The sequence below is a fragment of the Penicillium psychrosexuale genome (genome assembly GCF_028828465.1).
Source record: "Penicillium psychrosexuale strain IBT 29551 chromosome Unknown utg000002l, whole genome shotgun sequence".
Taxonomy (NCBI): Eukaryota; Fungi; Ascomycota; class Eurotiomycetes; order Eurotiales; family Aspergillaceae; genus Penicillium; species Penicillium psychrosexuale.
In genome coordinates, this window is record NW_026643187.1 from 3,072,335 (window position 1) to 3,096,054 (window position 23,720).

Consider the following 23,720-nt stretch of genomic DNA (forward strand, 5'->3'; position numbering starts at 1 on the left):
CAAGAGTCCGCGGCGAAGATTGCAAAATAAGTAATGCGTTTCAATGTCTACCATGGTGACCAACGAACCAGGTCAAGCCATGGCGGTTGATGGAATGTTGGAATTGGGCGCCCCCATGGAGGATGTTTAGAAGTCAGCGGCTATTCACGAAGACATGTCAGTATATCAGTCGGCATTGGAGAAGCAAATGGTACTCACGGTTCATGACGACGCAGCCGCCACCGGGGGACTTCATGACGACACAGCCACCGCCGGGAGACCGCTTCATGATGTCGCAGCCGGCTCCGGGGGTTCTAGTGACCACGCAGCCGTTAGGAATGGGAGACTTCATGACGACACAGCCACCACCGGGGGACTTCATGACGACGCAGCCACCGCCGGGGGCTATTGAGATGACATGTTAGTATATGAATGTATAAAAGAGATGACGAAGCATTGTATGCTTTGGAGACAAGCTACTCACATCGCTTCTGGACCTGAGCACGAGACATTCTCGAAGATTGAGAAGAGCTTAAGAAGCTGAAGATTGAAAAGATTGTAGGTTGGTTTGAATGAGAATGTGAGCGGGTGGTGGAGGAAATAATTGAGACTGGGTGTAGAAGATGATACTTATACTCGACGAGGGACTATTCTTCGGACTATCAATATAATCGAGATCCTACTCAAGGAGTGGAAGTCAATGCAAGAGTCACATTGAGTTGCTGACTTGAATGCATTGGGCATCCATGGATTGTCGAAGGCATAGAGTCAATCTAGAATGCATGGGGTTGCGATTGTAGTGGATGCCCATTGCGGGGCCGGTTGATATTGTTCTCGGGTCCATGAATGTAGGCGTCGTTGCCTCTGATATTGGCTCTTTGTCTTGATAGGCAGTCAGTGCATCCATCGAGGGACGTTGATATGGACCGCATTACTTATCCTCCGAGGCGTGTCTTTCATGAAGGAACGCCACAGAGATGACCGAGGAACCCCTGTTCCAGGCACGTGTAGTTAGCACATTCAAGAGTCTTTCATGGGGTAAGAACAATATTAAGCCGGGGTCTCAAGTAACAAAGAACATTTCGGAGTATGTGTTTGATTTCGCCCAATGAGGATGGCATCGTGAACAAAGAAAGCTTAGGTTGACCAATCGCCACAATCACATTTCTCTTACGATTGTTCCTCAGGAACAATATCATGGGCTTGGCATCAGACAAATTTCAGATCATATTGCGCGGTGTTGAGTATCGGTATCATTTTCACTCAGAAACATGAAAGAGCACATCGCTACCAAAATAAAGAGGAAGTTAGACTTCGCTTGGGCTGAACAATTTAGCTAATGGAAATGTCCCAATTCGAGAATAAATGAGATAAGCAATGATAACAGTCCCAAATTGGCAAATGCAATCTCCCCCTCAAGTGTAAAGCGGCTCGGTCACGTCATTGAGAGTCAATCCCGACTTGGCGACATCTTCCTCGATCAAGAACATCAAAGGCATCTCAACAAGAGTACCCTTGACTTGGCTAAGCAGCTCTTTGACCTGTTTCGCCCCCTCTGCGCCAGGCGCAAAGTCATCGCTCACAACGTGGCCCCATTGGAATCGCGCTGGACGTGCAGATCCTTCCTTGCCTTCAGGGCTTACCTCGGTCTTGTGGAAATAGTACTCGTAGAACTCCTTGTACTCAGTCCAGTTGCGGATTGTGTCGTCCGGAACCGCGTGGAATACCTTCCGGAAGACCTCGGTGTTTGTGTGCGCCCGTGAGTTCCAAAGGCTTTGAGCAGTGTCGGCAAGCGGATCAGCAACGATCTTGCTCTCAGGGCAGTCAAAGTCGAAGTTGTTAGGAACCCCCACGGGCTCAAAGTTCGCGTCCGGTCGTTCATAGTCTTGCGGTGGCAAAAGTCCCAGGTGCTTCCGGAACAACTGACGGCGGAGAGATGAAGCAAAACGACTGGCAGTCCATGGCTTACCATCCATGGTGGATGCAACAGGTGTGAAATCCTCGATGATGACTGCGATCTCAGAGTCGTGATCACCCAATTGAGAACGGTCGTTCAGGTTTGCGGATCCGCAAACAACTACACGATCGTCGGCGATCATCACCTAATGCTTTGGTTAGATTTTAAATCATCATCGAATTTGGCGGGAAACGAACCTTTGAGTGAACGTAAAGCTCTTCGCTCACAAACGCATTAATCTCGGCATCGGGATGGCCATCCCACGGCACTTTACGAATATCCTCTCCGTTGAGCATATAACATTCGCTCACACTGTCCCACCGGCCCGAGGAAGCATGACCGCCCTGTACCTGGCGTGCAGCCTGCTGGTACTTCTCAAACGGTGCGGTAGTATCAAAAGCACTACGGGTAGTGCTCGGGGCATATCCACCAGGGCCCGCAGTGTTCAAATCGTACTCCCTGCGGGCATCCTCGTAATTGACGCCACTCTGCTGTTCAGCTGCAGCCATGATACCACCGTTGTTAATCCGATCGTAATTGCGAAGGTTGTAGAAACGGATATACTCCATGGGGTTAAATCCTTCCTTGGCAATCAACTCCATGATACTGTGACCTCCGCGGTTGATGGAGTTGTACTGGAACTCCATAATCGCACGTGTTCCGAGAGTCGCATCATCTCGCAAATCACCGGCAAAGCAGGGAACAGATGGGATGACCACGACAATCTTATATTTCTGACCAGCACGGGCAGCACGTAGAATTCTCTCCACAATTGCGGCACCGATCTGATTTTTTACTGGATGCTGCGAATTACCGGTCGCAGTGATAAAGAACTGATTCTCGATGTAGACAAAGTGCTCACTGTTTCGGATGATGGCGCAATATGCGTCGGCAATTGAATGCTCAATCTGAGTGCCGTTGCTCCATTTCGCACAGCTGCGAACAATCTGGCATGACATACCCCCTCGGCCTTGCGACGAGGAAGGGCGGCCATATGTGACCAGTCGATCCTGGTATTGGTGAATTTGTCCGGCGAGCTGACCACGAAGGGAGGTGCCGTATTGGGTCAGATCCTCTCGCAACCGACGAGGCGCGAAGCCTCGATCACAATCACCTTCGTACTGGTGGTAGTCATCAATTCCACGGGTGTTGGAGTGGGATGCTTCCTGGCCTGGTGGAGGTGGGTAATAGGGCGTCTGCTCCTGTTGCTGGCCATGATAGGGCTGATACGAGGCGTCGGCACTGGATTGCGCTGGTGGTGGACCAGGCGGAGGAGGGGGGAATGAGCTCCCAGTGTAGCTGTACTGGCTTGCGTCATGACCCGGGGACTGAGCGGATTGGGGTTGATAGCCCAGAGGGGTTTGGCTTGGCACTGGGTGGTAGGTTGAAGCATTCTCAGTTTGGTACGAGGGAGACGTGTTCTGCTGCTGATATTGGTGCTGGTTTGAGGAGGTCTGAGTCGGCGGTGGCGCATAACCTGAAGTGCTAGCACTGGTGTGAGGCTGATATACGCCGGCAGGTTCTTGATGCTGAGGCTGAGACTGAGATTGTGAGTGCAACTGCGGCTCCTGATACGAACTCGACGACGTCTGACCCGGTGGCGACGGGTAGGTAGGTAATGCGACTCCACTAGGCTTCTCTTGCCAGGATGGTACAGTTGACTGACCCTGCGTGCTCGCCTGTCCCGAGGGGTACAAGTTGGACTGAGGCTGGGTCTGAGATTGCGAGTGCGGCTCCTGATACGAAGTCGACGACGTTTGACCTGGTGGCGGCGGGTAGGTAGATGATGATGCGACTTCACTGGGCTTCTGCTGCCAGGATGGCACAGTTGACTGGCCTTGGGTGCTCGCCTGTCCCGATGGGTACGAGTTGGACGGAGGTTGAGACTGGGATTGCGAGTGGGATTGCGAGTGAGACTGTGGTTCTTGATAAGAACTCGACGACGTCTGACCTGGTGGCGGCGGGTAGGTAGATGATGATGCGACTCCACTAGGCTTCTGCTGCCAGGATGGCGCAGGTTGCTGGCTTTGTGGGCTCGCCTGTCCCGAGGGGTACAAGTTGGGCTGTGGAGAAGCAGCCTGCTGTTGGCCAGTCGAGTAAGCGGGCCTTCCATGGAGTGCCAGTCTCGTGTATCTAGATTCATTGCGAATCTTGTATTTCAAATCATAGATGAAATTCCATCGCTCCACAAAGTGACGTCGCAAATCTTCCACGGCTGCACCGTGCAGGCTCACGGATATATCAGACCATCCCATCCGAGACATGGTCTTTCTGTCCAACTGGTTATTCTCCCAATGGACAACATCTTCGAAATCAAGGACGCGAGAATTGTTGTAGTCCTGCCCAGGGAACACAGTCTGGTTGACATCTGAGGGATGTAGATCCGAGAGGCTATGTTGGTTTGTGTCCCAGCGACCGAAGCACAAGTCCAAGCCACCCATGAATGCAATTTGACCATCGATCAGGCAAAGCTTCTCGTGATGAGCCCAGTACAGAATGACATCATCGCGCATTCCGTACAGTCCCTTCAATGTGTCCTTTGACATCTTACTCAAACTTTTCGAGTCGAGTGACAGGTTCTGCAAGGTCGACTCGATGTCCGCTGTCATCTCCTGGCGGTCAGGCAGGTGGTCAGGGTGACGGAAGACAGAGATATTGGGGTGCAAATCTTCTAGGGCATGTTTTGTGTGAGAAGAAGACACTGTAGGGACTGTTAGTTGGGGGTTCTTTTCAATGTTCAAGAATCGTAGACATACGAGTGAGCGCCTGCGTAACCTCCTTGTAAACTATGACATTGACGCGCACGCCCCGCTGGGCTGCAGCTTGCAGCATGCGATCCAATCGGTACTGTTCATTCTTCGCCGGTGGCCTTCTCAAATAAAGTTCGGGAGACAACCACCCTAAATCAAGTTAGCCGCATGCAATGTAAATCCGGAGAAGATTGAAACTCACAGTCCAGAATCCAAATCGACTCTCGGGCGTTTTCCAGAGCCCGCGAGACAGCCCAGAAATAACCGCATCCATCCACATACCACTTGGCATCGTTATGTTCCCGGACAGGAGCGAAGCTATCAAATCGATGCTCTGTGTTGGTATTGCTGGGACCATACTGAGCATACGCCTGTGGATCGATGGTGGTACCGATCTTCTGGGCGAATTCAGAACCAAGCTCGGTCACAGTACCTTGAAGTTTGTCCAGGAAACCGGACAGTTTGTCTTCCTTTTGAGGTTTTCCATAGTAGTTAGGGTTTTGTTGCTGTCCACTTGTGCTTTGGCTCTGATCATATCCGTATTGCGGTTCGGTCTGGCTCTGCTGTAGAGAAACGGTTAGTTAATGTAAAAGGTGGAGGAGGGTGAAGCCTACGCCTTGATAACCCTGGTTAGCTGGGCCGGAGGATCCGTGGCTCTTGTAGGTGTCGCGGAACTTCTTGAACGTATCGCCTAGACCGCGGGAACCGTCTCCGGACCCACGTTCCGAGCCCTGGTAGTAGCCACCATAGGCCAGATCATCCTGGTTGGACATTTTGACGGCTCAAAGTAGTTTGTAGATGCGATAAAATAAAGATCGTTGAACAAACAGAAAGAAATTCAGAAGAGTCAAGAAACTAGGATGCCTGCGGAGCGGGGTGCGACTGTTTTAAATCGTATGAAGGCCCCGCTACCCAGCCCAGCCACGATGGGAACGTGTTGGATGTGGCGGTGTACTTGTACGTACTCATGAGATGGCATGATTATCTTTCTAAGTCGGGATATTGCTGTATTCCTATATATAGGCAATAGAATAAGTGAGACTGTTAGATGTATACTTACTTACTACATGGCACTAATCCGAGTACAACCGAAGATATGTATATATGTCACACACCTTTCCCTCCGAATAATGAGCTATTTGACGGTAAAAACAAGACAAAGAAAACAAGAAGCTATATTCTGAAACAACGAAAAGCCCTATATAAAACAAGAAAGAGTTTCAAGTTCAAACATGAAGCCAAGTCCTTCTGCTTTCGGGAATGCGGGCTTGGCATTCGGATATGTATCCAGGAATCTCCCGAGGTCCACTATGAACCTTCATACTCCCAATGGTACGGAGTACGGAGTACTGCAATGCCCACAGGCCAAGTAAAACGAACCTCTCTTGGGCGACCCCGAAAGCCAGCCGAAGATGCAAAATCCGTGAGGCCCCTTCCCGGAAAGTAAAGATCAGAACTCGGTCTCACCTCTGGCACAGATACGACGCGCCCAGGTCCGTGAAGCGCAGCAGGCATACCGATTTCGCCAACAGTCCCAGCTCTCTTCACTAAAAGCTCGCGTAGAGCAGCTGGAAGATGTACTTAATCAGCTGAGTCAGACGGTACATGCATTCGATAATCAACTCATCCAGCATGGATCGCAATGGTCTCAGCCCCAACTTCTCCAGACAGTCCAGTTGCTGCGGGATGATATAATGTCCCATTTCAAGCGTGCCGATATTCACTTTCAAGAGTCCACAGAGGACCAACCCTCAGAATTATCCCAGGCTGTTAATGAGCAACCCCACGCGCTGGTCGCGTCCGAGGTGTCAGCCGGCAGATTAAAAGATCACACTTCGGGGTCTGACTTCTGGAAATTATTTTTGGGCTCGTCTGCTGGCATGATTCCGTCGACTAATACCCAGAACCTGGATAACCAATCGAATGACTTGGTTTCAATTCCTGTCGCACCATCTATTGCCGAAACACATACCATTCAATATGCAACCACGCCCTTCACCCAACGGCTTTTCCGCGCTTGCGCTGAAAGTGGCCATCGATTTCTGTCGAATCTCTCATATAAAGATGAAGATATGTGGGAGTTCGGACTACTGCTACAAAGAATGCCACGAGCAGAGATCCAACGTTATTTCGGACGTGTCATAGACATGGAACCGTGCAATCCTATCGTCGATGGCCGATTCCCATATGTCAGCCTCGGTGGTGCAGGAACCCACTTTTTACAACCTTCCAGTGACTCCTTTTCAGATAGCTTCGCCCTCTTCCGAACAGCAAATGGCGTGTCTCATGTTCCTGCCGATGAAGACTGGTTTGATGTGCATGATGTTGAGAGATACCTGCTCAACAAAGGCATTATTGCAGGCGAATTTCCTTCCGCCCTTACGATATCGTATCCGTTTAGTCCAGATGCCAGGCCTTCGAACCTAGAAATCCCTCAAGGCGAATTACCTGGCGGTGTGATGATGGTCATCGACGAGTATAAATTGATCAACAGTACGGTTACACTATTGTTGTTAATCTCGGTGAATATAATAAAAGCTAACATAGCCAGGATTGAGCCAGCTTCCAGTCGCTCTGGGCTGTGTGGCTGGCTTTCGCCGGTCTGATGTCGAGAGGGTAGTATCCCACAATGTGAGGTGGATCTCAGTTGGATTTACTGGCTCGACAGGGTAGGCATGTGTGCATTAATTTATTTGAACCTGCGGAGTATCACAATTTCCTATTTACTTTATACACGCAATAAATCAGACACAATCTGTTTGTAACCATCTACTTACCCTTGTTTCGTCCAAGTCTTGCGAGTTGCTGCGACTTCTTCCGTTGATTATATGGCCATTCGACGCCAAAATTGCACCACCAAGTACTCTAGATTGAGCTAGAGCCCCAGACCATGCCGGCGAAAAGATGTCCGACTCATGACCTCCTCCCGCCAATACCATACAGCCGCCACAGTCGCACCCGGTCCAATTGCCACGGAACCTAGAATCAAACCAGCCAGTGCCACTTGCCAGGAGACATTAGACACTCCAATGCGGTACAGATCCCACACGCTAGCCAGACACCACAGGAGAGTTGCCGCCGAAACAAGGAGGAAATCGTTCTGGAAAAACACGAAGACACCGTCCGCAAGTGTTGCCACCTGTGCGAAGGCATCGGATGGGATGAAGGCCCTTGTAATAAAACCTGTCCCCAAAGCAGCCCAGCTCAGCAACAAGGCCACATGGAAACAAGCAGATACACCACCGGCCACAGCGTAGAGGGTTTGCAAGAGTGGGATGTCACGGTTTGGTTTGCTCTCCGCTGCGGAGCTATCGGTCTTGGCCGGTGTGCTTGAACTGATCGATTTGATGACGCGGGAGAATATGTGAGTCAAGATAAGCACGTATACCGGAGCAGGCTGCCACAGCACAATGAAGACCTGTCGCGTGTTCGGGGCATCAGCCAATGGGAAGAACAGCATCATGGTAGGCACGACGAATCCCAAAATCAATGCTGGCAGTATCGCTCGAGCGGTGGATTCGGGAAGTGTGCGGGTACTTGGGGAAAAGTATGCTATCCCCGAAGAAACATATGTGCTTGATATGAAGAAGAGCGGTGCAATCAACCCTATCCCTCGCAACTGGTATAGAACCGCCCACAGGCTCGGAATGGCAAGAAGGGTCCATTTGTTCCTTGGTCGGAAACCTTCAACCGTCCAGATAGCGATAATCGGCATCATCGAGCCTAGGAAGTACAGAACTTGGAATGGCTGCTCCGGCTTTGAGAAGTTGGAGACCGCTGGCAGGAATATTGTCACCATGACTTTCAAAATGAGGTCAACAGGTCGGATTCCTGTGTACACCTGGCGAAGGGGAGCTTCGATTCCTCCCGGGAATTGAACCGACTGGTTCTGGATTGACTGGCGGACGAACCCCATTGTTCCATTTGCTCTGATTGCTGCCGACAATTGACGATGGCCTAACCAGGCTAGGAGGAAGTATGCAGCGTACAACAAGATGCTCACCACACCCCGAGATGACGGTGTTCTGAAACGCTCGTCGAAATATGCAATTTCTCGAGGCCTGTGCGGCAGTGGAAGCATGTCCAAGGACACTGCGGGAGAATACGTGTCGATCCATTTGCTGAGGACAGTGGATTTGGAGAAGCGTGGCACCACGTATCTTGCTATGAACTTCAAAAAGGGCGTTTCCAGGCACTCCAGACGTTGCCGGGCATGGGATACTTTGATCAATCCCCATGCACGTTTTTCACGCTGCTGTTGAACGCCCTCAAAGATTTTGGAAATTTCTGCCGATGACAGGGTGCCTGACTGGCTGTTTTTCAAGGCCGCAACGAGATGATTGGTCAGGGACGCGGCGGTTTCCATTGCATTATTGCCTCCCTGGCCTGTCAACGGCTCAAACTATTGGACGGGGATATTGTTAGTCTTCGTATGATATTTTCGGAGATAGGTAGTCTCACCTTGTGACTGGCATCGCCGATAGTCATAGTTCTCTGGAAATGCCATCTTTTATAGACGTATTCTGGCAGACTGCTGTATGCCGAGGCGATTTTGCTCTTATACAGAGCGGAAAATTGCAGCGTGGGAGTAATCTGGTCGTCGAAATGTTCCGTTGCGACTGCCTCCTCCTCTTCCTTGGTGAATCGAGGGATATCTGCGCCATAGTACGTTTTGCCCATGTTCCGCACGAGAAACCAGTAGGTGAGATCTCCGGGTCCGCTGGGAACAAGATACGAGAAATGCTCATTGAACACCGAGTTCAGCGCGCCTTTCTCGATTCCCTTCACTCCTTTGGAAATGCCGAAGATGCATGCGTAAGTTGCAGGCAGATCTTTCACAATAGTTAGTTAACACTTCTCAAGCGCTTATGTTTTGATTTTCATACTAGATTCCTCTGTGGGATCAAACCATGTGGGATCTATCTTTTCGGCCGCTTTCCACATTTCTTGGCGCACTTTGGAATGGATTCCGTCTGCTCCGACCACGATATTCCCGGTGTAGGTCTGACCAGTCGTTGTGGTCACCGTGACACTCGAAGTACCATTCTCAATACTTTGAACCCGCTGAGAGGTGAGCACTTTGGATTTATCTTGGATCTTTTTGTAGAGGATTTCTATCAACATTCGTCGATCGAGGAAGACGATCGGATAACCATGACTGGAAGTGATGTGAGTTGATGCTGTTCAATATCGGCATATAAGAGACAAACCTTCCGATTGAAACCTCGTCAAGGTTATTGAATGTCCAGAATTGCTGTCCCTGCGAATCACGGAAGCGGAGTGTGTCGACAGGGTATTCTGCCATCTTCATAACCGACTCGTAACAACCCAGCTGATCGAGAATGCGAAAGCCGTTTGGCAAAACTCCAAAACTGGCCCCGACCTGGGGTGCAATGCTGCCGTACGCTTCAAGGATGACAAAATCGATGCCATTCCTCTCTAGCATTAGGGCCAGCGAAAGCCCGGCAATGCTACCACCCACAATGACGACTTTGAAGGGTTTTTGGTTCATGATTGATGATCGGAGGAGATTTAGAATCGAAGATGCATTGGTATCCTGGACCGCGACTTATATATGTCGGGCGTAATTGTTGCAACTAACCCATAATAGAAAGCCGATCGTGTCAAACATCTATTGAACTGCCTAAATCGGAGGAAAAACGTGCCGTGATCATTGATCAACCTGTCAGCCGGGGGAATTACTTGAATGATCAATAATCGGACCCATAGGAGTCTGGCGGAACTAATTACGGACACGGTGATCCACTATATTATTCCATGATTCTATTGGATAATCATATTGATCTACAATGTACGGAGTACATACGGAGTAGTCGAGAAGAATTAGTACCTCTACCTACAACATACAAAGTCCATTGCATCACCAGACTGCGCACCGGCCAGTCACAGAAATCGTGGTGCCATGGCACACGTATTATGCCTTGTAGGGCTCCATCATGCTAACAACGCCAATCAGCCTTCGAATGCCAAGCAATTACTAGAATAGGTAGATACATGTACCCAGTGTAACTCACTTAATAGAGTAACCTAGCCGGGTGAAAATCCAGCCGTTTCAATTTTCAAGACTACTTTGAATATGAAAGAAAGATAATTCATTGTTCAGTATCTAAATCAGGGAAGTAAAGGAGAAGAACTACTACATTGTCCTCTTTACCAGATGATTTTCTTTGGGCCCCTCACTGGATACTGTTGATAGAAAGGACGACTGGTCAAGAACCTCTCGGTCGCCCAGCAGTACTTTCGCGGGGGAACTTTCAGTATACCAAGCGAGATAGCCTGGTGTAGGTAAATAGGGCGCTTTAGCATCCATACCTGGCGAATCTTGTAACCGTATGTGGATAGCTTGTTGTCTATATTGGGTACAGCCTCATTGTGTGATATACACACTACATACTCAATACGCTGTAGTGGAGCGGTGGTATAGAACCAGATGCGGCGAACGGTGGCTGGGAGGGGATAGCAGCGATATATATTGGTTTTCCTACAACGAGCAATCTCTAGCGCATCTTCGGGTGGGATGCTCATGAAGACATCTGTGGTTGACTTTTTTTCCATAGTGGCAGTTTTGATAGTGGTGGATAATTCTTACAAGGAGACGTGGCTTCTTTTATATATTTAGCTGTTGGTCTTTCATGTGCTTCCATGCTTTGTGTCTGTAAAATTAGCCCAACCAAACACATTTATTAGAAGCCTTTGAGATAGAAGCATTGCCTTGTACTTTTTGCACAAAGCTATTCACCCCCCAGTTTATCAGGGCTCGAATACTTAATGGACAGATGCCACAGTTCCGTTAACGCTGAAGACTGGGAGGAACAATCACAGACATGGATGCTTGGAGAATCTACAAAACCTACAGAATGAAGATACAAAGAGAAAGTGTGGATGATATTCTAGGTAATCGTATATAGACCAGAGAGAAAGAGGGGGCTATCTACTACAAAGGAGATTTAACTAGAGGTAATTGGCGTGCGCCGTTAGCGATAATGGGACATTCCAGACCAATTGATGCTATGTATTTATAAAACCTTCACCAGCACCAAAATGTGGACTACCAATACAGCCGCAATCCAATGCTCTCCGCTAAGCAAATCTCACAGTCGCCCGTAAGGGTTATAAGTTGGTATGTCCGAGTGCTGATCAAGGTAATCGTGGGAATCATCACCACTAAGCCCTCGGAGATTGACAGGCGCACTTGTAAAACTTTGCTGGCTATGTCTGGATATCCACCTTGCCCAACCAATGATAAGCACAAGCCCAAGCCCAATAATGATCACAGCGATGGAATATCCTATTACAACGGACTTGGACGCAGATGACCAAGTAAGTCCGATGCCTCCGTTGACGATCGCGAGGAAGATGATGATATGTCCAAAGTAGCGATGGATAATGCCAAACCTGGTAGGTGACTTAGTCTGTTTATATACCCGGTGATGCCAAAATCCCATTCCCCACTGAGCTAGCATTGCAAGCAGAAGGATAATACCAAGGATCTGGTGCGCGGAGCCGTAGTTTTGCGATTTTGTGAACATCGTGCTTAGGTAAAAGCCGATTATTATGCCGACGATCGCAATTGCTGAAGAAAGTGTCTGGTTGATCCAGTGCCACCGGACACTTTTCGGAGCAACACGGAGGAGAACGACGCCGGCTGGCATCAGAAGGATGAGAGCTCCACAAAGGCACAGACCGTGAATGATGCTAGGCCAGTTGCTGTCGTTTGTAATTGATTTGCTCAGCACCGAGCCAGTTGAGTTTGTATACGACGTTGGTAGTCCACCCGAACCGCCGGTTGCGCGGACCATATCCATAGTGAAGATGCCTAGGATGTCAAAACAAATTAGTGTCCAGGAGCCCGAGTAAATACCGTTCAAGTAAGATATCACGAACCATATTCTGAGTGTCTCTCTATGTTTGCCGTTTGAGAGTTACTGCGTAGCATGGCAGCCGAACTACCAGTTGGACCTAGCCCAAAAATCCACGGCTGAGACGTGGATTTCAAATCCAATGATCCAGTCTCCCACTGGGTGCAGTTTGAGCACCTAGCATTCACGGTCATGACGTTATCGGAGATACCTGTACCATTGAGAATGTCCACCTTGATCGAAGATGAATACACAGGTTCTTGTTCACCGGAGGAGAGACGAGGGCTGAAGGTAATATCTAAACAGGCGCGTCAGGATTGTCTTCTCAGAGGTATTTGGGTCACGTCAACTCACTTTCCCCATTGGCCTTGGAGTAGATCACAAACATGAGAGAGTCTTTCATTTCATTTCCAGTCCCGACCGCAATCCATGAATAGTCCGTCGGCCCAGACATGTGGAAGTAGAGATCGGTGGAGCCATCGGGGATGTTGATAGCAAAAATGAAATTGGCCTGGTTCTGGCTAAGAGGCAGATTGAAAATGCTCGTAGTAGTCGAGTCGGACACGGCAGATGCAAGGGCAATAGAGTGAAATAAATGGCCTGTTAAGAGCCAGTGATTTTGTTAGATAACATGTGAAGCAATACCAAAATGGCTAAGCATCAGGACCTGACCGACCTAGCAAAATCACGACTTCGGGCCTTGTAGGCAGTCGCATGTTGGCAATTGTAATCTCCCTGTATGTCTTGGAAAGGAATTGAAGACACAGCTCTAAATTGATTTCATCTTCCCTCTATTTGACTTCACTATATACGTATTCCCCGCTTATCTATGAGTGACATCTCGCCTTAACGTGATTGGCCCGGCCAGCATGGTCTGGGCGTTGAAAAGGGAACTTGTCATTTCCTAGGGGTCTTTTTCAGAGTGGATGCCTGGCACTGCCACCGTGATAGTGGAGTTTTTGGCTTGTCTAACTAGTATAACGTAGTTACCTATTGTTGTTAGGTTCCAGGATTAACTGTTTTAACTGTTGGTTCCCACGGATAAATAGCTTATCCGGTCCCACGATTTATTTTAATGCTTGTACTAACTTGTTTAGGCAATCTTCAGGTCCCCACATAGCCCCACTTTCTTGTACTGTCATATACTTGTAACATCAAAGTTACACATACAAATGAGGTAACACGTATGATTCAGCTTCAATTCTTTCAGATCTATGAGAATATAGGTGAAAAGTGACTATTCATCACACAAGATGTATTTCGTAGATGTAAATTTTGCTAGGTAGACGGAAAAAGACGGAAAAGGCTTGATTGTACAACCTTGAATGAACCATAGTTAGACATTGCCAGTTTCCCCGCAGTACATCTGTCTCATAACATCATCCTCGATTGCCAAGCAAAAATCAGTCATTCAGCAATTGAAGATCATTTACCTAAATCAATCCATCATGTCTCTCGCAACCCTACATGTGAGAATGCCCATTGTCAACCCGCAACCCCGCTGACCTCAATCCAGACCACAGAGCACTCCAATCTCCCCGCCGTATCCACAATTCTCTTCAAAGCCAAGGCAGCCCACAAGCTGAGCTTCGAGGAAATTGGCGAGCACCTCGGTCGCAATGAAGTAGCCGCAGCTGCCATATTTTACGGACAGGCCAAGGCATCGCCCGAAGACATCGAAAAGCTGGCCGATCTGCTTTTCATCCCCCAGCAGGCTTTGGAGGATCACCTCAGCGGCTTCCCCGATCGCGGTCACTCCGTCGAAATGCCGCCCAAGGAGCCCCTCATCTACCGACTGTATGAGATTGTGCAGAATTATGGTTATGCCTACAAAGCGGTTCTCAATGAGAAATTTGGAGATGGGATTATGAGTGCTATCTCGTTCTCGACGAAGGTTGAGAAGGAGGTTGATGAAGATGGTAATGACTGGGCTGTTATTACTCTTCGTGGAAAATGGTAAGAGTGTCTTCTCTATGTGTGTGAACATCATCTGACGAATGAATAGGTTGCCCTTCTCTCGGTTCTAGGCTGAAGGTGTTCCTAAGAGCTATTGTATTCACATGGTTTTTATGACTCCCAACAGGTTACTCCTCCAAGTTCTTACTTTTCTATACCATCAGTGAGAGAAGTGCAGGATGGTAGAAAAACGATAGTCACCATTCTATCAAGAATTTAGATATATCTGACTTCAGGGGACCAAGTAAATCCATCTGAGACAGCTCATTGATGTATATGTAGAAGCCTGTGTTTAGAGTTCATGTGTGTAGAGTTACTTAGGAGTTAGTAGGAAGCGTTCAGACAGTGTTATGTTGGTTCGACCTCAAAAAGGCAAACGAGCATTGAGATAGGAAAGAAGGAAGAACAAGAAAAAAGGAAGGAATAAGGTATGGGAGGATCACCATCAAAAAAAAGTCCCCATTAATCTAGATCGTTCCTAGACCTCAGGAGGGTATGTCCAAAGCACGAAGTGCAATGGTCCATGGTCCTCTCCTCCGGCCTTTCCCCTATATGCCTCCACTGACCGTACTAACTACGACCTCCCCCTAAGTAACGGTGGACGGAGTGCCATGTCCATTCCCGCGGGGGGTTTGCCTAGCGCACTGCTTGCAGTCTTCGGGAGAGCTTTAGCATATAGGAGTCCGAACCGACAGTGGGGAGCTAAGCAGTACCCGTTAAGGCGAAACGTCCGTTGGGAACGTAACGCCCGTTGAGAACGTCCCTCGCAAGGGACGACCCGGCCATACTACCGCTGGGCCACTGGGGGGGGCTGATTGTAATATTAGTCTTTGTCTTCTTTACGTAGGACAAAAACTTAAGGACCAAGTCACTTGGGATCTTAGACCTCCGATTTATCTGCCTTCCTACTTGGATAGGAGTTTCAAATTTAGTACATAGCATCTACATAAGCTGAGCTGTATATAGGCTAACTTTTGAGAGCATCTAAACATAGAAAAGTGGTGGTTGGCAGCCATTTCAACTCTCGGGTACATGCATATCAAATCAAAAATGAGGGTATTCAGACACCCATTTTAGGAAGGCACGACTACGGTGAGAGCTGGCTGAATTCTCAAAGTCATAGGATCGATTCCCGGCCTCGTCAAATAAATTCAATGCACTTTTTTGGGGTTTCCTACCTTTTTCCCACTATATTGCCCAATATCAGAACACCATGACCTCCAAGGCTCTTCCGCATATACTTCCACGAAAGAATCCCACTTTGTCAAAGAGAAATCAATGTTTCGTTTGCCTCCCAACGCGTTAAGATTCCGTCTATCACCTTCTTGCTTTTCCCCTTTCATCGCTCTTCTAGTATTCTGGTTCTTTCACATTTCTTTCCTTCTCTAACTATCTTGATATCCTATCTATCTCACTTCATCACCTTAAAGGTTCTTTACAATGGCTGAAGAGCCGGAGGAGGTGTCTTGTACCTTCCAGGGCTGCAGACTTAGCTTCAAGTCTGCCGGCGAGATGCAATACCACAAGGCGAATGCAGACAGACACTCTTACTGCATGAAATGTGACCTCGACTTCCAGTCGCAGCAGGCCCTCCATCTGCACAAGATTATGAGCGACCGCCACTTTGCTTGCCCCGAATGCTGTCTTGAGCTCCGCAGTGAGGCTGGTCTGGAAGTCCATATGAGAAATGTGAGTCGCCATCCTTTATGGCAACCTCCAAAGAAACAAAAAAACAGTACCAACAAACTCATCTTTTCTAGAATCACCAGGAAGGTCGTGAAGTCGCATGCATGGGATGCGGTTGCACGTACAACTCCGCTTCTGCAGTCATCAAGCATATCGAAGACAAGGGATGCCCCGTCCTTATGCTGCCTGAGAAAACCCGCGATGCCACCAGCCAGGACCTTCCCAGCGCAGCAGCAATTCTGTCCATGGGTCGACATTCGCCTGGACCACAGTATCCACCCTCTGAAGCCTCTAGCGAGGACCAGGACACGGATGGTGGCGTTCCGCTGGATTTCTCTACGCCTCGTATGGAAGGAAAGCGCCCTGCTCGCGACACTAACTATGCAAGCTTTTCTCTTGATGATTGGCCCGAGCTGGGCACTCCAGCGACTCCAGTCAAAGGCAAAGAAGGAAGTAGCTCCACTGAATCGTCCGGAGGTGCCCGCCTCGATGATCTTTTGAGTTACGACAGTCCTTCCCCGTCTCCTCGCGGAGCTACTAACCAGTCGAGCGAGGCTGGATCTACTCTGGCTGTTCAAGAAGCAGGCCCTTCTCACCATGCTAGATCCACTCGTTGCCGAGCTACAGCTCACCGCAAGATTCAAGGTGTGGACCCTGAGAGCTTCTGGAATCATGAGAAAAGTCGCTACTACTGCAACTGTGGTGCGTCTTTCTTGTACCTCGCCACCTTTGAGTATCATCTTACGATGGAGGATGAAACAATCAGCGAGTAAGTATCTTCGTTTCTATCCGTTTATCTTGCGAAGCAATTCTCACTAACAATCTTTTTTATAGTTGCCCTCGATGCTTCAAAAGATTCAAGACCCTCGCAGCGCTCGTCGCTCACATGGAGGCTCGATACTCCAAGTGTGCTTTCCGTGTGACCACTGGCCAGATTGAACAGGAGCTCAGTGAAGTTACTCGTGGCTTCGCCGATATCTCGCGGATGATTGGGGATGATGAAACGGAGCTGGGCGAGATCGATTTCGATGTGAGTAGCCAGCCCGAGAACAATACTACCGGGGCTTCGGATGCAGACGCCGCATCTCTGAGTGCAGATGATGTCTCTTTGAACGCAGTGGCCATCTCTTTGGATGCAGATGACGTTGCTTCAAACGCAGCAGCTGTATCTTCCAACGCAGGGGCCGTTTCCCCTACCATGGAATCCCTAGTGAGTGATTGGGAGGGTCTTATCTTTTCCGATGCACACGAAGAAAATGACAAGGAGGACCTTTGAGGCGAGGTTTGGGATTGAGAACAGGGGTGGGATTTTGTGGATGAGCTTTGAGGATGGTATCTAGGGGTTATTCTTGGAGGGTGAGCTTCAAGGCTAGCTGCTACGGTTCTACGGATTGAATTTTACTGATATCAAGGAAGGATAGAAGGGGAATCTCCACTTTTACATAGTTTCATAGCACAAATCACCTTGATCAAACTTCTTGCCTGGAGTAGAGCTAGTATGCAGCCTCTGGGACTCAACTATATGAATCAACAATGACAGTACAGGTACTACGGAAAACAAGATCAGAAACGAGACTGGATTTCAATTTGCTCAACTAGAAAATGGAAAATAAATATGTAAAAGTTGAGTCCAGACTCCATCTTCACGCAAAGGCTCCGGCAAATTGTCGAGAACAAGAGTCATAATGGCTAAATAGGCATATAGAGCATAGAAAAGCATATAAAGTAGAGCAACATTGCCCATCGAGCCCGGCTAGTCCCCACCCTCGATATCCCCCGTCCCAAGGAATCAATCACCGGACGAGGCAAATACGCAAAGCCATCGAGCAAGAGCAAGGTATCGAGTATATCGAGGGGATCAAGCCGATAGCGTGCTAGAACGACCACGCAACTAGCAGCAACACTCGCAGCATTCACAGCATTCGAAGCAGAGAAGACCGGCGCAACTAGATGATTGTCAGTTTGGCTTGGTAAGTTTGTGGTCCGGACGCATTTGGCTTACAGGCCGCAGCAGACATCGCCAGTGCCGCCACCACGCAGCTCCAGCTTCAGCATGTTCTCCTGGGAGTTCTGGGAGGATATTAGTCTGGGGTTTTGTGAAGGGGGGTTGTGTCTTGTATGGCATACAGGCTGCTCGGTTACCATGGGGTCGGTGGAGGGGGCCTTTGGGCTGACGGGCTGGTGGTTCTCAGTGCCTGTTGTAGCATCGCTGGTGGAGGTTGGAATGGACTCCTTGGAGGAGAACCAGGAGAAGAGACTGTTGGCAAACATCTTGATTGTGGGATGGAGATGGGAGATTTAGAGAGATGGTGAGTGGAAGGGGAGGGGAAGTTCAATGGGGGAAGTAGGTACCTATAGGTAAGCTCTGGTATTGGATTTGCTAATTGTATGACCTCGAGCTGACTACCAATAGAGTGGGATTGTCTACCTTGCCAATCATGTATCAAGCTGAATTTAGATCCTTGTTCTTATGTTATATTCAATATTTAATATTTAATAAACTTGAAGTATATGTGGTTATGAATATTTTACACAGATCCCGGTGAATCCCAAGCGTAGTATGTACATGTACTTGGTGTCCTTTTGTATATATTGTGTCTTTCCCTTCTGTTGTAGTCAGAAGGAGTAATTCACTATATTCAACAAAATTATATGTCAACATCTATGATCTATGTGAATCCAAAAATAGCCTTACGACGATCAATCCGATGCCAAGTATCGTGCCAAGCCCAACCGCCAACCATAAATTTTCCTCCAACCGCAGCCTCCGCAATATCATCGACCTCAGACCAAACCAAAAATGGCAACCCCTTCACCCACAGACCTAAACGCCTCCCGCGAAGCAGACTACAAGCGCTTCAAGAACTATGCAGCCTACACATTCCTAATCGGTGCACCGATCCTAATCGCCCTCCCACCACGCAAACTCGACCCTCTCACCGTCCTAGTACTCTGCTCCTTCGGCGCGTCCGCCAACCACATCGTGCACGAACGCACAGGACGCAGCATAATCGACCGGATTGACGCGCGCATTTCCAGCATGCAGCGCTCATTCTCTTCCCTACCGAGCGAGCGCGCGCAGGAGATCCAGGCACGACTCCGGGCCGCGCGGGATGCGCAAATCCGCATCGCTGAGCATGAACAGTTGAAGGCGCGGATTTTGTCGCTTTCGGATAAGCAGCGCCGGGAGCCGGATCCGGTTTTGATGGAGGAGATTCAGAAGCTGAAGGCGAGACAGGCGCAGGAGGAGGACGTTGTGCGGCGGCTTTGGATGGGTGGGGAGTCCGAGGGGTGGAAGGAGAGGAGATTGAGGGAAGAGCAGAAGGCGCTTAGTGAGGGGAAGGGATATGGGGATTTGATTCAGGAACATATTTGGGATGTTTGGACTTGGGGTGGGAAGGATGGGAAGGCTGGTGAGGGTGTTACGGATGAGAATGTGGCTGAGAAGAAGGATTGAGTTCTTCATTCTGCGGTTTATGTCTGTTTTATGTATCTTGTACAGCGTCTCTGCCTCTCTCCCCACCTTGATGTATTATATTTTGCCCTGCTTTGCATTGGGATAGGTGTTTGGTTGCTTTTTGAGTTCCACCTGCCAGGAATTTATCAGTCTGTTCGTGTTGGGATGTCCGTGTACAATACATTCATTCGAATAAGCTGCAATTGTCTACAATATGTATCTACTCTAGTATTCTAGTGTATCCCCATCCCAGAATGTATTAGTTACCTGACGTCGAAGGCCATCGCCTATCTCGAAGGATCTTACAGCCAGTCAACGGCATCTACAAGCTTACAGAAAATGAACCAAGTGGAGAATGATAGTTCTTTATTTCAAAATACATCTTCGAAAACCATGAGACCCTCAACGACCATGGCATCGCGAGACTCCCAAGCCAACCAAATTTAGTACAAATCCTCTCATATCCAATAAAACAAAGTATATCCCTCCTATAAACAAATAAATGAAACATGAAATATATGCAAAACGCCCAAAACAGATGGTATAAATGGCAAGACCCCTCATTCGAGCCGTGGGATGAAGATGAGCGGCTGGTTTCTTTTGATGTAGATGCTGATGCTGATGCCGATGTTGATGATAGATGTTGTTGGTCTTCACCCGACGGGGCCATGGGAAAATCCGGCAAACTCCTTGTTGGGTGCTCGGTAAAAACCATGGTCAGGACTGCACTCTAAGTACAGCTTCCTTGATATCATTCCTCCATTGCACATGTACCCATTCGAATCCTTTTCCTCCACGATCTGGTCCTCCCTGCAGATGGGGCCGGTGCGCCATCTGCACCAGGACCAGACGATGTTTGTGATGTGTCGTCTGTCGATGGAGTCTTCCGCGCCCTACTCTGGGTGGGTTACCCGTCTGTGACGGTTCGTACCCAATATGAGGAACCCAGAGATCTTGGGGCTGATTCGGAGGTCGGTGAATGGTGACCGACGTGGGAAAGTGTGATTCCGTTGTTGATGTCGACTTGTTGTCTTTTCGTGAGGCGACTAGAGCAGGGTTGGCTAAGCCGCTATCTAGTGGAGCTCAGTTGGGGACGAAGCTAGGATCCAATTCGCTAGCTAGTCTGAGCATGCTCTCGGCCTGTTGTAAAGTTAGAGAAAGTAGTTACATTCAGGGTTTCCTTGCAACTTTGGAGAACTGATGACTTTGGGATGAAAAGCTGGAGGGTGGAAAGTTGGGGGACGGAATTCGGGGGGACGGAAAGCAGAGTGATGGACATCAGGTTGATGGAAAGCATGGGGATTGAACTGGAAATTGGAAAGTGGGGGACTAACCATTTCCTTGATTGCAACAGCACCCAGAGCGAGGGCTTTGATTCTCTGTAAAGAAGTTAGTGCATGTTGCAGCCCATGTGCCGCTTCCCAGAGATAACTCACTGGATCAGGGAGCACTGGATCGGGAAGAGCTGGAGCGTCGGGCATCTCGATGTCATTCTAAATCCAATGTTAGCAATCGATCTTCGACAAGATGGATTTGAATGTATCAACTTACTGGTTCATCGGATGGTGCATCGTCCATCTGAACATCAATGTTTGATGGGTGAATGTCGAGGTTGTAATTTTCGTTCTGGTTGCGGTAGGCTAGACGTCTCCGATTGCCATTTCGAGCCTGGCCCTATTATATATTGTTAGTATCAAATCAACAATGCGTCGAGGGGACAATGGGGGGAGTACTTACAACATTTGCCTGGGCAGGACGAGAGAAGCTCGGGTTGTAATTCTTCCCCTTGTAGTTGGGGTTGAAGTTCTTTCCCTTGTAGTTGGAGCTCCGCTGGTTGTTCTCGTTGCCGAACCCGTCGCGAGAGGTGTCTCGCTGGTTGTTGTAATCGTGGGTGCCATTGGGATTGCCATTGCGAGGGTTGCCATTGCGAGAGCTCCATTGGTTGTTGGCGTTGCCGTTGTAATTGTTATTGCCTCGGTTGTTCCAAGAACCTCCGTTGTTCTGGTAAGCTCGTGGCCCATTGGGCACAGGAGATGGGCCATTGCCATTGGCATTGGCATTGCGAGGGCTCCATTGGTTGTTGGAGTTGGCATTGCCATTGTGGTTGTAGTTGCCTCGGTTGTTCCGAGCACCTCCATTGTTCTGGTAAGATCGTGGCCCGTTGGGCACGGAAGATGGTTGGAAGTGCATCTTCGTGGGGTTCCGTATACCAAAGTTATTTTTGTTTGGACTACCGCAGCCTGGTCCCCCGGACGAGTTTCGTGCAAGCGAGGTCATTCGATTGAACTTCCAAAAGCCGGATTTAAACTTGTAAGATGCCCGCGAACCTCTGTTTTTGGCTTGTTTCTTTCCCTTAGCGTAGGCTTGTTTCTTCTCGACCCAGTGTGGATTTGTATAGTGGATTTGTTTGGGGAGGAATTGGTTTTGGTTTTTGGTTTTGCCTTGGCTGGGATACTTCACCTCAAGAGGCCGGTGACTATCTCCAAGTCCGACAGTTAAAGACAACTCCCTGACCTTGGCAACTTGCGACGAAGGCTGGGCGATTTGATGGAGTGGAATATAGATCTTCTTCTTTGAACGTGGGAGGGCCGAGCCGTGTGGCTGGTTGGAGGATGTGGTTTTCGGTGGCCTGCCAGCGGCCAAGTGAGGTTTATATGCCGGATGAAAGAATGTATACCCAAAGTGGAAGGGTATAGGCCCCAAGGAGGGGATGAGGAGCACTTGCGAGGCAAATGCTAGATGTTGTGAGATGATTTTTGATTATTGGAGTATGCTGATGACCCCAGTGAGAGGTGAAGAAGGAAAGAAACGAGACGAGTCGGGGGGTGGGCAGAGGGGCTTTTATAACACTCAAGCTAGATGTGCTACTAAGCCAATCTAGGAACGGAGCTTGCTTCCACGGTGATAATATACTCAATCCCTTGGATTCGTAGAAGGTAAAAAAGGCCTAGATAAGGCGAGTTGATATGAGTACCATGATATATAGGAGGCAGGCCGGTATATCTTGGGCCTAGAGCAGAGCCGAACTGAGTTAAAACCGAACAATGGGCCATTGTTAACTATAAAGGCAGACGGACAAAGAACCTTCAGGTCTTCAACTTCGGCTCGACCATTTCGACAGAGGTCTTTGGGACATCTCATCAGAGCTCCGAAGCCTAGGATGGAATCGGCCTGTAGTTGTAGAGGGCACATAGACATAGAAACACACATGTTTGAGTTTCAGTATCCTGCCTTGTCTTGGAACCCAGACAGAGCAAAAGCTTTGAAGTGTCTTGTGATTACTGCTGAACTCAAGTCGTTCTGCTGCCGGAGAATAGCGGAGGAATGATCGTGTCGGAGCACTTAATCGAGGTGCGGACAACATTCTGTCGGCGTATCACGGGTCAAAGAGAAGCCAAAGAGAAGTCAAAGAGATCGCGTCGGAACAATAAACTCAAATGCTTTCATTCTTTGGGTATTTCGGATAATGGCTTTCTTCCGAGTACAAGGCCTTTGATATGTAATGGATGCCCAGTGCGCATATGTCATCGTGACTGTACATCTGGGCAACTCGAGGATATAAGAAAATCTATGAAAGAAGGAAAAATGTAAAACGATCAAGAGGGAGAACTCATCAAGCCAATTACCATATAATTCCTTGGAACTATGAACTTGACCTCGGACTATAACTCACTTGGACCTTTCAAACGAATAGACAGATTAGGATCTCAATATTTCTGATGGGATTCACGTTCGAACACAGTTCTCAAAGCTCGACTTCCGTTTTCACTCGTGTTTTGTTCTTCTGGGCCAAGTTTAGGGAAGATGGAAGTATGATCAGGCCGATGAGAGACTAGAATCATATGCTAATGAGCTAGTTATATCCCATCCAGAATTGGACGTTGCGCATTGCAGAATGTTGGCAACTTCTTGATTGAAACATACGAGAGTAGTCGGCCGCTTATATGTCTTTTTGGTAGTGTTTTCTCCCCTTCTCGGTTTGAACAGGGATCAGTTAGAATTTCTAAGAATAGTTTCAGTCACACTCAATGAAGCATCATGGCCGCTTTCTCGAA

The 23,720-nt window shown here is 48.6% G+C and overlaps 11 protein-coding genes across 11 annotated transcripts; 4 read left to right on the top strand and 7 right to left on the bottom strand.

Moving 5' to 3' along the window:
- Nucleotides 1-126: 126 nt before the first annotated feature.
- N7518_002342 (uncharacterized protein) lies at nt 127-491 on the bottom strand (the record flags this gene model as incomplete). The annotated part of the gene is made up of 3 exons (XM_057183270.1): nt 127-140; nt 199-384; nt 464-491. The coding sequence occupies 3 exons, from the start codon at nt 489-491 to the stop codon at nt 127-129; spliced, it is 228 nt and encodes a 75-aa protein (XP_057044720.1).
- Nucleotides 492-1,394: 903 nt separating this feature from the next.
- pld2 (putative phospholipase D (PLD)) lies at nt 1,395-5,459 on the bottom strand (the record flags this gene model as incomplete). Its single annotated transcript, XM_057183271.1, has 5 exons — nt 1,395-2,081; nt 2,134-4,637; nt 4,693-4,836; nt 4,889-5,249; nt 5,301-5,459. 5 exons carry the CDS (start codon nt 5,457-5,459, stop codon nt 1,395-1,397), a joined length of 3,855 nt encoding a protein of 1,284 aa, XP_057044721.1.
- A 556-nt stretch (nt 5,460-6,015) lies between these two features.
- N7518_002344 (bZIP transcription factor) lies at nt 6,016-7,359 on the top strand (the record flags this gene model as incomplete). The annotated part of the gene is made up of 3 exons (XM_057183272.1): nt 6,016-6,018; nt 6,165-7,179; nt 7,238-7,359. 3 exons carry the CDS (start codon nt 6,016-6,018, stop codon nt 7,357-7,359), a joined length of 1,140 nt encoding a protein of 379 aa, XP_057044722.1.
- Nucleotides 7,360-7,561: 202 nt separating this feature from the next.
- Nucleotides 7,562-10,198, bottom strand: N7518_002345 (FAD-dependent oxidoreductase; the record flags this gene model as incomplete). Its single annotated transcript, XM_057183273.1, has 4 exons — nt 7,562-9,088; nt 9,148-9,518; nt 9,573-9,844; nt 9,897-10,198. 4 exons carry the CDS (start codon nt 10,196-10,198, stop codon nt 7,562-7,564), a joined length of 2,472 nt encoding a protein of 823 aa, XP_057044723.1.
- A 659-nt stretch (nt 10,199-10,857) lies between these two features.
- N7518_002346 (uncharacterized protein) lies at nt 10,858-11,262 on the bottom strand (the record flags this gene model as incomplete). Its single annotated transcript, XM_057183274.1, has 3 exons — nt 10,858-10,983; nt 11,020-11,153; nt 11,193-11,262. 3 exons carry the CDS (start codon nt 11,260-11,262, stop codon nt 10,858-10,860), a joined length of 330 nt encoding a protein of 109 aa, XP_057044724.1.
- Nucleotides 11,263-11,804: 542 nt separating this feature from the next.
- N7518_002347 (cytochrome and DOMON domain-containing protein) lies at nt 11,805-13,282 on the bottom strand (the record flags this gene model as incomplete). Its single annotated transcript, XM_057183275.1, has 4 exons — nt 11,805-12,523; nt 12,592-12,864; nt 12,921-13,166; nt 13,243-13,282. Coding segments are annotated over 4 exons (1,278 nt in total), but the record flags the coding sequence as incomplete, so codon positions are not given.
- A 732-nt stretch (nt 13,283-14,014) lies between these two features.
- cyn1 (putative cyanate hydratase) lies at nt 14,015-14,593 on the top strand (the record flags this gene model as incomplete). Its single annotated transcript, XM_057183276.1, has 3 exons — nt 14,015-14,035; nt 14,083-14,522; nt 14,572-14,593. 3 exons carry the CDS (start codon nt 14,015-14,017, stop codon nt 14,591-14,593), a joined length of 483 nt encoding a protein of 160 aa, XP_057044726.1.
- A 1,369-nt stretch (nt 14,594-15,962) lies between these two features.
- On the top strand, nt 15,963-17,484 carry N7518_002349 (putative C2H2 finger domain protein; the record flags this gene model as incomplete). Its single annotated transcript, XM_057183277.1, has 3 exons — nt 15,963-16,211; nt 16,283-16,977; nt 17,043-17,484. 3 exons carry the CDS (start codon nt 15,963-15,965, stop codon nt 17,482-17,484), a joined length of 1,386 nt encoding a protein of 461 aa, XP_057044727.1.
- A 615-nt stretch (nt 17,485-18,099) lies between these two features.
- Nucleotides 18,100-18,479, bottom strand: N7518_002350 (uncharacterized protein; the record flags this gene model as incomplete). Its single annotated transcript, XM_057183278.1, has 3 exons — nt 18,100-18,154; nt 18,211-18,278; nt 18,336-18,479. 3 exons carry the CDS (start codon nt 18,477-18,479, stop codon nt 18,100-18,102), a joined length of 267 nt encoding a protein of 88 aa, XP_057044728.1.
- Nucleotides 18,480-19,008: 529 nt separating this feature from the next.
- On the top strand, nt 19,009-19,665 carry N7518_002351 (uncharacterized protein; the record flags this gene model as incomplete). The annotated part of the gene is made up of 1 exon (XM_057183279.1): nt 19,009-19,665. The coding sequence occupies one exon, from the start codon at nt 19,009-19,011 to the stop codon at nt 19,663-19,665; it is 657 nt and encodes a 218-aa protein (XP_057044729.1).
- Nucleotides 19,666-20,748: 1,083 nt separating this feature from the next.
- Nucleotides 20,749-21,942, bottom strand: N7518_002352 (uncharacterized protein; the record flags this gene model as incomplete). The annotated part of the gene is made up of 4 exons (XM_057183280.1): nt 20,749-20,805; nt 21,000-21,158; nt 21,217-21,339; nt 21,403-21,942. The coding sequence occupies 4 exons, from the start codon at nt 21,940-21,942 to the stop codon at nt 20,749-20,751; spliced, it is 879 nt and encodes a 292-aa protein (XP_057044730.1).
- Nucleotides 21,943-23,720: the final 1,778 nt, after the last annotated feature.